The sequence below is a fragment of the Triticum aestivum genome, chromosome 1D, assembly GCF_018294505.1.
Source record: "Triticum aestivum cultivar Chinese Spring chromosome 1D, IWGSC CS RefSeq v2.1, whole genome shotgun sequence".
NCBI lineage: Eukaryota > Viridiplantae > Streptophyta > Magnoliopsida > Poales > Poaceae > Triticum > Triticum aestivum.
In genome coordinates, this window is record NC_057796.1 from 36,200,389 (window position 1) to 36,212,655 (window position 12,267).

At 46.6% G+C, this 12,267-nt stretch overlaps 1 protein-coding gene and 1 pseudogene across 1 annotated transcript; one reads left to right on the forward strand and one right to left on the reverse strand.

The window, feature by feature from the left end:
* Positions 1-2,167: 2,167 nt before the first annotated feature.
* On the reverse strand, positions 2,168-6,474 carry LOC123164328 (uncharacterized; annotated as a pseudogene).
* A 2,685-nt stretch (positions 6,475-9,159) lies between these two features.
* Positions 9,160-11,818, forward strand: LOC123180119 (uncharacterized; the record flags this gene model as incomplete). Its single annotated transcript, XM_044592083.1, is given in 2 exon segments — positions 9,160-9,496; positions 10,184-11,818. A coding segment is annotated over 1 exon segment (861 nt). The 5' UTR covers positions 9,160-9,496.
* Between the last annotated feature and the right edge of the window lie 449 nt (positions 11,819-12,267).

The window sequence follows — 12,267 nt, forward strand, 5'->3', positions numbered from 1 at the left end:
GGGAAAGGAAGATACCTGATCGGATGAACCGAACTGGAGCCTAGTGCTCTTTCCTAGTTGACAAGCTTGACAGATAGTGGGTTGGCTTGGGGTGTGGTCGACGCCCGAGAGACGGAGGGTGCGGCCGAGGGCATCCCCGCCTGGATGGCCTAGGCGTTGGTGCCACACATCTCGCGAAGTGGCGGTGAGGGCGTGGTGACCATGTGGCAGCGCAGGTGTGGGCGTCAAGGGAAAGAGGTCATCATCGGCGGCATTACAGCGGAGGATCACCTTCTTCGTTCTTCGTTCCTTGACAGAAAAACCAAGATCATCAAATTCGACATTGAGAGGATTGTCACGGGCAAGAGCTTTAACTGATATGAGATTCCTAATCAGGTGCGGGGAGACGAGGACATTGCGAAGAGAGATGGGGGAGCCGCTGGTGGGAATGGTGGTGTGCCCGGTGTGCGTGACCGCTAGCGTGCTCCCGTCGCCGACAATGATGCGAGATGAACTGTAAGGGACTGAGGAGGAGAGCATACCTGACGAAGACGCCATGTGCGATGTTGCTCCGGTGTCGAGGTACCAGTCGGCCGTTGGTGGCGCCGGCTGCTGCTGCTGCATCGACATGGAGTTTAGGGCGTGGATGAGCGCATTCTGATCCCAGGAAGGACCAGGAGGGTTGGTGGAGTTGTTCATCAGTGCGCCGTACAGGGGGTGAGCGGGCACGACCCCTGGTTGCCAGACCACAGGAGGTGCGTGCGCTGGAACGCCTGGCCCGGCGGCGTAGTGCGATGCAGTGCCGGCGAACGGCGTGCTCCCACCGGGTCGGGGTCCAAGGATGCCGGCGCCAGGTGCATGGGGACGCCAAGGCATCGGCCAGGCGTGGACCATACCGGTCCATGGAGCCGCAGAAGGAGTGGGAGGGCGAGTCATGTGGCCGCCCCCGCCGGAGTACGAGCCCTGACCCCCGCCGGAGTTTGAGCCCTGGCCCCCGCCGGAGTTGTTGGCCTTGCCCTTGCCCTTGTAGCGCCCGTTCCCGCCGCCGTTGCGCCCGTGGCCGCCATTCTGCCCGCCCGAGCCGCTGCTGGTGTTGGTGTTGGGCACACGTGCAGCGTGCAGGGCAGTCTCAGTGTTGGCGTCGGCGGACAGACGGCTCTCCTCGAGCAGCAGGAATGCACGGCATCGGAGGAACGCCGGGAAGGGAGTCTGCATCGTCAGAATGGGCACAGCGTAGCGAAAACGCGGGTGCAGACCACGGAACATGTTGAGTACCTGGTCGCGGTCGGTGATGGGCGCGCCGAGCTCGGCGAGGCGAGGCGATCGGCGCAGTCCTTGAGCCGTGCGAAGAAGGAGAGGATGGACGAGCTCCCCTGCTCGATGCGGCAAAACTCGGTGAAGAGGAACACCACCTGGTGCTCAGCGTTCTCGAGGAAGAGGGTGCAGATGGCCGCCCAGAGAACGGTGGCGGTGGCGCCGCGCTGGTGGACGAGCCCGAACACCTCCGGGCTAACTCGGTTGTACAACCAGGAGACGAGATGAGCATCGTCTTGCGCCCAGGCAGGGTCGCGGGGACGCGGCGGTCCGGTGAGGTGATCTGCGACAGCGAGCTTCTGGAAGGTGACTTCGAAGAGGGTGCGCCAGTGGGAGAAGTTGGGTGGGTTCAGGGTGAGCACAAGAGGGACGTGCTGGTTGATGAAGACGCCGGCAAGTGGGGAGGCGAGCGGCTGGTGCGTCATGGAGGAGGAGGCCGTGGGGTCTGGAGCGAAGAGAGCCCCGTGGGCAAGTCCAGATGGGGTGAGGAGGGGCTGATGCATGGTCTGAGAGGAGGGAGGTGTGACGGGCGAGCCGCCAGAGAGAGAGCCCGGACGTGGTGTAGGTGGGGGAGGCGGCGGCGGCGGTGTCGACATGGCGCCGGCGAGCGCAGGTTTGCGGAAGCGGAGTGGAGCGGTTTACACGCGAGGGAGAAGCCCAGCGTCTGATACCATGTAGAATAGTGGAGGAAGAGGGAGATCGCACCTTAGGTGCTCTCCGGTGTATACTCATGTATATATAGCCGGTTACAACAGGGCGCGGAGCGCCGGGGTGTGGCGACGTGCATGGATCGTGGGATCGTGCATGCATGACGTGCGCACGTACAGGGAGAGAGAGAGATGGGTAAGCTAGCTACTGTTAACACAAACTATCCAGTTGTGATATTACACCCAGCAACACTAATATAGTTCAAAAGTAAAACAAAGTTCATGTAGTAATAAATATTACAAGGCTTGAGAATTAATAATTGACATAACTACGGGAAAAAAAAGGCACAATCCATATATACAGCATCATTATATAAAATAAAAACACTGGATGGTCACAATCATTTGACAGAATGGCACTGACTGCATGGCTTCTTGATATTTAGCTTAACATTAGGGGGGACCTTCCCAACGATGTATTTTTCGATAGCCAAAACTGCTTTGTGGGCTTCTCTGATCATACGCTGTCCTGTATGAGGGCTGCAATCACCAATTTCGTGGACAGTTAACCTATCAACATGTTCATAACCACCAACATATATGGGGTCCAGTTTAAGATTCTCAAGTGATGTTGCATTGTCAAGAATATGGCAAGTTAGCTCAATCATGCTCTTTGCAGAGCAAAATCCATCGATCTTCACGTTCTTGATGCTGGCGTGGTGGTGTCCTGGCATCTTTCTGAGAAGAGAGGAATCCCCAGATACAGGATCATGCTTCATGCGAGTCTGACATACCTGCACAGGTATAACATACATGAATTACCGGTTCCTCGTATACTCCCTCCGCCCCAAAATGATAAGATTTTGGGATGGAGGAGGTATAAGATACCTTCACAAGACAGAAGAGCGACTTACAGACAATTTGAAAGTTTCCAACACAGGACAAGCATCCAGGAAAAAAGCTAGAGACAAATAATCATAAGCTGGGGAAAAGGCCCCTTCTGCAACAGAGAGACAAATCTCCAATAGCTTGAGTGCAGGAATTTGGCAGTTATGATTGGTGTATTAAGAACCTGCATAAAAGCATGTAGGTTAATTATATTCTAAGACATGCTTATTACTACAACAGCAACATCAACAATGGCTAATCAAATAATAGTGCTGGTTACTCTTCAAATAATAAATATAGAGTTCAATGTACCTCGCCAGCTGAAGAAATGCCAAGAGTTTCAAGATTTGGCATAATCCGTGGAAGATCGGCACGGGCATAATAAACGAGGTTATACTCAAAGGCCCACAACATCTCTAGGTTATTCACTCGCAATGAATCTCCAAATGGAAGTCGTACGAGAGTAGTATCAATACGAACTGTACAAAGATTCGGAGCTTTGTTCTCTATCAGTTCCAGTGTTTTGCATCCAAACACTGTCAGGTGGTTGAACTGGTTTAGCAGGCACGGTATCTTCAAGCAAGTGATCTTATTGCATTGGCTAAGATTCAACTCCTTCAAAACAAGAGAATTAGAAAGAAGGCACCCTAACTCATCACCAGTGATGTGTACCCGAGACAGATGCAGCTTTCTCAAGCAACCAAGTCCAGCCACGGGATGGAAGGCACAACCTTTGAGGTTTAGATAACTAATTGATTTTCCATTTCCATTGAATAAAAGTGAGCATGGGAAGTTGTAGTACTTTGCATCGTATACTACAGGCAGCGAAAGTACAAGCTCTTCAAGCCCTGGGTTAACAGCAACCTGAAGCCAACTTTTGAGATGCCTGGTGTAGATACGAGAACCACAGTGTTCAAGCTTGAATATCTTCACACCAATGCCTGCGCGTTTTTCCATAATTTGGTCAACTATTTTGGTGAACTTCCAAGCTAGTGTATCACTTCCACATATTTTCTCACTGAAGGTGCGTTTCACACCCAGTGTTTCCTGACTGAAGGTGAGGTTGGGGTGGCATCTCCAGGAACGTAAAAATTCACGAGACACGCAGCCAGCTCGGGCAGCATCAGGTAGTGGTAGTAGGGCATGTATATGACACCAGATGTCCTTCAAAAATATAAGGACGGAAGAAAAAGTTAATGGATGGAGTAAATTATACACGCCAGGCGCTCAGTGCAAAGTGTGACAGATTATAAAGTAAAATATCAGTTGAATGTGGTTGTGGTGGGAAAACTAAGTATTACATCAACAAGTGTTTTCCCAAAAAGGTCACCTGTCCCTAACAGGGTTATTACTTATTCCTAAAAGGCACAATAGTGAAATCAATACTCTGGTGTGAACTTTCAAGCTAGCAGAAAGTGCAGAGGAAATAGACTCTTCTTTTCCTTGCCGAAACTTGGTTAGAGTATAATATTTCAAGAATGTACTGAAGTATCGGACTTATGCTCAAATTTATCAAAACTGACCAATTGTTAGTTTGAATGTGCATACTTATTGCAGTCCAAAGGCTGAAAGATTACTTCCTTCTTTCTGAAGTACCTTTACATAGGCTACTATAGTTTGAATGAGCATGCTTATTGCAAGACAAGTATTCCATCTTCAGCATTCTATGTCGTACCTCTGGAAGTTCTGGCCCTGAATATCGCATTATTTTGGTGCCTTGAGAATAGTCATCTTGTTCACAGGATGGCCTCGTTCTTTTAGCCACTGAAGCAATCGATGTACCTACAATTAATACATCATGCATGATCATGAATTAATTATGCAAACACTAGAAGAAAGCAACAAATTAAACTCAAGCACATAAGTGCAGACACACAGAGATTCTACTTGTTTCCATCATCTAACTTTTGCATAGCAACACAACAACTAAGCCTTTAGTCCCAAACAAGTCGGGGTAGGCTAGAGCTGAAACCCATAAGATCTCGAAACCAACTCATAGTTCCGGCACGTGGATAGCTAACTTCCACGCACCCCTGTCCATGGCTAGTTCTTTTGTGATATTCCAGTCTTTCAGATCTCTCTTCACGGTCTCCTCCCATGTCAAGTTTGGTCTACCCGACCTCTCTTGACATTATCAGCACGCTTTAAGCGTCCGCTATGCACTGGAGCTTCTGGAGGCCTCTGCTGTATATTCCCAAACCATCTCAGACGATGTTGGACAAGCTTCTCTTCAATCGGTGCTACCCCAACTCTCTCACGTAATCTCATTCCGGAGCCGATCCTTTCTTGTGTGGCCACACATCCATCTGAACATGCGCATCTCCGCTACACCTAACTGTTGCACGTGTCTCCTTTTAGTCGGCCAACACTCAGCGCCATGCAACATTGCTGGTCGAACCGCCGTCCTATAGAACCTGTCTTTGCCATTTGTACTTCTTTGTTCTCTTGGGCTACTCAAAAAGCTGGTGATTCGACTGCGCTGAAGACTAACGCAATCAACATTACGAAGATCCGTGGTGGGGTGCAGAACAGTACCACATCTACAATCTGATGACTCATGCTCTACTCACTCCCTAGCTTCATCTCAGAACTAGTAGAGTCATGGGCTACCGTGATGGCAGGCAGCAGCTCTGAAATCTCTATGATGCTCAGTTGCTCACTATATTTGGGTCTGTTGTTTGAGGGTATATTGCTATCTCATCACAAAACAACAATAGACAATCAATACTTTATCACCGAATGAGTTAAAAAATGCAATCTGGGGTTCAAAAGTCGCTGCGTTGGAGGACTAGCCCACCGAAACACTCTCCAGAAAGCTGGTGATTCGTCTGAGCTGAAGACTACCGTGATCAACATTATGAAGGTCCGCGGTGAGGTGCAGAACAGTGCTACATATGCAATCAATCTGATGATTCCAAGCTCTACTAGCTCTACAACCGTAATATTTTGTAATCTCTGGGAGTGCCCTCTGCGGTAGGACTGAATTTTCTGTAAACGTTTGCTGCTTTTGCTTGCTCTTAGGTCTAGTTTTGGTGCAGCATTATGGTGCTGGTGCCAATTGCGGGCAGGCGCACTTGTTTCCTGATAGTTCTTTGAACTCGCTCTCTTCCTTTTGCTGCTTCCTGACAGATATCAGCAAAATTATATGGACAGTGTATTCCAGTCATCGTGTGAGTGATTGAAAGAGGGTTAGCCCGGTTAAAAAAATAAACACTCCCTGAAAGATGGGGGAACAAACTTGCTCTCCGACAAATAAGATTGTACTGCAGAGTACAATGGACTAAAAATCAGATCTAACATCGCGTGGGATAACAAAAGAAAGAGCTCTCTTATTTTATCCCGTATTTTAGATTCCATGATGAAACGGCGATAGAGCACTGTACCTGGTGTGGGGTTTGCCGGCTTACTGTCTGCCTGGATTTGGCGGCGACGCTTCTTCATGGCGATGATGAGCTCGGCTAGTTCCATTGTGAGAAGACGATGTACCTGGGTTGTTCTCTCTCTCTCTCTCTCTCTCTCTCTCTCTCTCTCTCTCTCTCTCTCTCTCTCTCTCTCTCTCTCTCTCTCTCTCTCTCTCTCGCTCGCTTTGGATTTCAAACAAACAAGGCGAGGATTGTGTCGCGCGGGGAGCGGGGGTCAGGACTCAGGACAGGGCAGGAGTCCGCCGCGCAGAGGGACAGGATGGGGCATAGCGCAGTGGGAGACCAAACCCTAAGCAACTCCGAGATGGGCCTGCTGCTGTTGCTCTGGCTCGATTGGCTCGATCTCCTATTTAGTGCGCGCGAACAAGCCAACGCCCACCCTTTTGGGCCGCCCAATGTGCGCGGCGGGACGCCCCTATTTTTCTATTTAAGTTTTTCCTTTTTGTTTTTCCTTTTTTTTCTAAAAGATCCGCCGGGCCGCGAGCCGTCAGATCTAGCGCATCGAGCGGATGAGCGGTGGCTCCATCATTGCAACACAAGTCTTGTTGCAGATTTTTTTTTGTAACATTGGTCTAGTTGCAGAAAAGTTTTGCAACAGATATTTCGTTGTAGAATTTTTTTTTGCAACAGAAGCCTTGTTACAAAATTTTTGCAACCTTGCAGAATTTTTTTTACAAAATTTTCGCAACATAGCTCTTGTTGCATAAATATTTTGCAACATAGATCTTGTTGCAGAAAAGCACCCGAGGAGAGAGCACCATGGGAGCTCGTTTGTTGAGAGAGAGAAAGGGGTAAGGAGAGAGGTGGGAAGGAGAAAGGGGCTGGCGGCGGAGCGCCATGGGAGCTCAGTTGGGAGAGAGAGAGTTAAGGAGAAGGGAGGAGGAAAGGAGAAAGGGGCTGGCGGCGGCGTCCTCCGACGGCACTAGATGGGAGTTGGGACAGAGAAAGTGAAGGAAGAAAGGTTGGTGGCGCTTGCTGTTGAGAGAGATTTCCTGGAGATGAAGGTGTGAGGGGATAATGTTCAGCACCAAGAATGTGTGGCTCAAGGGGACACATGTCAAGCAGCCCAACCGGTTGATGCATAGGCTGTAATCAGCGGGATGAGGGGAAGCATTTTCCTTTAAATTAATACGGGGTCTCAAAAGATATCCAAATTTAAAAAACATGAATATTAAAAAAAAGCTAAAATCATAAAATTTTCACGGATTCAAAAAAATGTTCATGATTTTGAAAACAAATGTTCAGGAAATCAACAATGTTCATGATTTTTAAAAATTGTTCGCGTATTATTTTTTGTGGGAAGTTGAACAAATGTTAACAAATATCTAAAAAAACATTGAATTAGAAAAAAACATTATCCATTCAATAAATGCCCGATGATTCAAAGCATGTCCATGAATTCAAAAAAAATCGTTCATTTCACAAAAATGTTCATCAAACAAAGTTCATGAATTTCAGAAAATGTACCCAACGGCGGAGGCCTGGGACTGCTACTGTCTGCCAAGCTGCTTGGTGGCCTAGAAGTAGGGCCGATGATATTGTTCCGGCTAGGACGACGTGTGCATGGTCGGCTGCAGCGGCAATGCCCCGTGTCCCCGCCCTGTATGGCCCCTACACCCCGTCCCCAGCCCCGACCGCCACCCCGCCGCCTTATTGCTGGCCGCTTGATCATTTGCCTTGTTTTTCAGGTGGTGACCTTGCCATGCTGCTGATTTGATGTTCACCATATATATAAAAAAAAGTTCACAACACATTACAAAGATGTTCACCGTATATTAAGTTTGTTCACCGTATATTATGAAAAAGAGCATCATAAATTATAAAAATGTTCATCATGTATTAAAAAATGTTCATCGTATATTTCAGAAATGCTCAGTTTGCATTTAAAAGAAATAACCGTATATTACAAAAAGATCACTGAATTTAAGAAACTTTCATGGTATATTACAAAAAGTTCAGAATGCATTATTAAAATATTCATCATATATTAAGAAAATGTTCAAGGTATATTAGAAAGTGTTCAATTTATAGTTTCAAAATGTTCAAAATAAAAAGACAACCAAAAGACCAATCCGATATAGTAAACCAGATGCTACAGTGTGGAGTTAAACCAACTAAAAAGGAAGAAGAAGAAATTAAAAATCTCTCGCAGGCAGAATGGGCCGCCCTATTCCCTCCAGGCTTCAGCAAGCCTCCATTATTTGCAGCCTGCAAGCGGCAAATAGGAACTCTCGTCATCCCGCTCATCCGGTGTTTCATATTTGACACTCACTGCGTCATTGTTATTTTTTTTCACAAACGCCTGTAATTTTATTCATACTCGTAACAATTACATGTACACTGATTTAGACATAAAATTCAAGAAAATGCAAGTAACTCTTATGACTAAGAATTACAATGAAATCTCTTTAAAACACCTTCTTCACGACGTCGATCTCTGCTCGAAGAAATACTCCAAAGACTTCGCTACAGAGACTGCAATTTGACTGGAGCAACGATGTGACCACTCTTTCACCCGCACGACACATTACCAGTAATGGTTTTTGAAAGCGTCTTGAGTCGCCCATCCAAAGAGCACTACAAGACACCTGGTAATCTGTGACAGATTGCTGGTGATGTTTCTGGTATTCGTCACAGATTGTGACGGATTACCTACTGCTGTCAGTAAATCCGTCACCAATCTGCAAGACGCGGATGGGCCTAATAAGGGCAGCCCCTCGTGGACGGTTGTCGTGGTACTATCACAGAAACTGTCAAGGACCGACCAACTGGGCCTCGTCGGGCCTAGTTTTTTTCTTTTAGAAGAGCCGAACCGTCATGGATCACGACTTCTGCTGATGTTGCATATGTGCCCCGTGTTTGGCCCACATGTCAGTTGGATTAAAAGAGTGCCTTGTGTCAAAATAAAACTGAAAACAGTACCGATTCCTCAAACAAGCTAGACAAAAAAAAGCAAATCGCTCAAATCCTGATCCCGTCGGCGGCCGGCGCCGCCGGCGCCGTCGACGATTACCCGGGCGAGGGTACTTAGATCGGACCAGGGTGCTTAGATCTGGCGAGGGCATCATCTTAAAGATCCCTTCTGAGCCCGGATTGCCCTCGCGAACTGCGGAAGAGGCAGCCACCGTCCGCCATTGCTGGGCCGGCGAGCCAACTGCCGCCCTCCATTGCCGCGCTGAAGATCAAGCCACCACCCGCCGTTGCTGCAGCATACACTCCCCTGCCTCAACGCCGGCCTGCAGCGAGGTACGTTTCCGGCAGAAAAAAGAACTCTGAAATTTGTTCTGTTTTTGTTAGCTTGAGCATACAGAGAGAAATTAAGATGGTTTTCCCATCCTTAGTATTGTTATTCCGTTGTAGTTGAATCGATTGAGCTGAATATTATTTGGATTCTTATTCCATACAGAGAGAAATTCCAGTGATGCAGTTGAAAATCAAATTCCTATAGCTCACAATTCCAGTTACCTTTAGCTTAATCTGCAATTTATTTGTACATGCTTTAGCTTGATGCAGTTGTGGCTCAATTTGCCCATGTACACAAGATAAGAAGGCAAGAAGCAATTAGTGATTGGCCAATAAATAGTACAGGGGGCATAAGAGCTTGGCTGCAGGCTGTAGTACTGAATTGTTGTTTGCAACTACTGAACTATGGTATACTGGACTAGTGGGTGAGCCATTGAAACAAAGTGGTTTAGAACTCAGTCTGTAGAGGTCAAAATGTCCATGTAATGTTGCCACAGTAAGGAGAGAACAGTAGTTGAAATGACAGTAAGATAGACTAGTGGTTGAGTTTTGAGGCTGTAGTTTACCATTCAGTGGTTATATTTGGCTATCTGGAAATAGTTTGTATTTTACTTAGCAATTTTTCTGTTGTAACTTGTAGCTAATTTATTTATCTGACCATCAAAAGTTGGTTCTTTTTCTGCAATGCAGATGGATAGACGTTGGATTCGTGGTACACTGTTCTGTCGTGAGTACATTAATGGTGTCAAAGAGTTTATGAACCTCATTCAAGAGAAATTTAGTGAGGATGATAAAATACTCTGCCCATGTAGAGAATGCCTTAATCACAAATACTGGCATCAGGCCGTTGTGAACAAGCACATATTGACAAATGGCATGGAAACTACATACACTCGTTGGATATATCACGGAGAAGACTTCGATGCAGATGTTATTGAACATCCTGTTGATGTGCATGAGACCGAGGATGGTAACAATGGTGATGACCGATTTGATGAGATGTTTGGAGACCTATGCATAGCAGTACAACAAGGTCAGAAGGAAACTGAAGATGAAGATGGTAACAACGATGCAAACCCTTCTGAGAATGAGTCTTTTCTGGCGAACGTGAAGAAAGAGGCTAAGCGACACCTTTATCATGGTTGTACCAAGTTTTCAAGGTTCTCATTTGTGGTGAAGCTTCTTCATTTGAAGTCATCCCATAGGATCACAAATAGTGCATTTACTGACATATTGAAGCTATTGGCTGAAGCTTTCCCTCAACCAAATACACTCCCAAAGTCGTATGAGGAAGCAAAAAATCTTCTGAAGGAATTAGGCCTTGGGTATGAGTCTATACATGTGTGCTTCAATAACTGCGTTCTGTTCAGAAAGCAATATGCCAAGCATGACAACTGCCCAGTTTGTGGCATGTCAAGGTGGAAAGACCCTGCTAGAAAGAAGATTCCACAGAAAGTTTTGAGGCATTTCCCATTGGTCCCTAGGCTGAAGAGGATGTTCCTTTCCAGAAAAATAGCAGAAGAAGCGCAGTGGCACAAGCTAAAGAGGTAGCCCAGCGAGAAGGAAATGAGTCATCCGGCCTACGGTGATGCGTGGCAGGATTTCGATAAAAAATATAAAAAAATTGCAGAAGATGCCAGAAACATGAGGCTTGGCATTGCCACTGATGGGTTCAATCCTTTCGGAAACTTCAACACAAGCTATAGTATGTGGCCTGTATTTGTTGTGCCATACAACTTTCCACCTTGGGCATGCATGGATCAGTCAAATTTCATGATGGCTCTTCTAATTCCAGGTCCCAAATCACCTGGCAAGCACTTCGATGTCTTTCTACAGCCACTTGTAGAAGATTTACTTGAGCTTTGGAAGGGTGTGCGTACATATGATGCTTATAGCGGAAAAATGTTTGATCTTCATGCTGCAGTTCTATGGTGCATTCACGATCACCCAGCGCTGAGCACTCTTTCAGGGCGTACTACAAGAGGCTATGCTGCATGTATTCATTGTGACAAACACCCTCTTTCGTACGGCCTAAGGAGCAAAAATGGATATATTGGACACTACCGTTTTCTTCCAAAGGGACATCGTTTGCGAAGAAACAATGAATTTGTTGGTCTTCATGAACGCAATGATGAGCCGGGTAAATTCTCCAAGGAAGAGCTGCAAGTAGAATTCGAGAAGGTTAGACCCGGGCAACAACAAGAAAGCAGGAAAAGGCTCATGTGCCAATTTGGAGCCTGAGGGTTTGTTTGTGGGATTTGGAGTATTGGGGTGACTTGAAGCTGAGACATAATCTTGATGTCATGCACATCGAGAAAAACATATGTGAAAACCTCATTGGGACAATTCTGGGCATGGAGGGTAAGACAAAGGACACACTAAATGCTAGGCTTGATCTCCAGGATTCGAATATTAAAGAGGAGCTGCATTTGAGGAAGAATGGAAACTCATATGAGATGCCTCGGGCCCGATATACCTTGTCTAAAGAACAAGTTGTTGCATTTTGTCAATTTTTACGAGAGTTAAAGTTTCCAGATGGGTTTGCTTCCAACATTTCAAGATGTACAAGTGCCGGCGGAACCAAGGTACAAGGCCTAAAAACACATGATTGTCATATTCTTTTGCAAAGAATCTTACCCGCTGGCATGAGAGGGTTTCTGGACAGTGATATATATGAAGCAATAGCTGAGTTAGGCAAGTTTTTCAGGGAACTGTGCAGCAAAACTCTTAACAGGGATGTGTTGGCTGGAATGAAGAAAGAAATCCCTGTAATT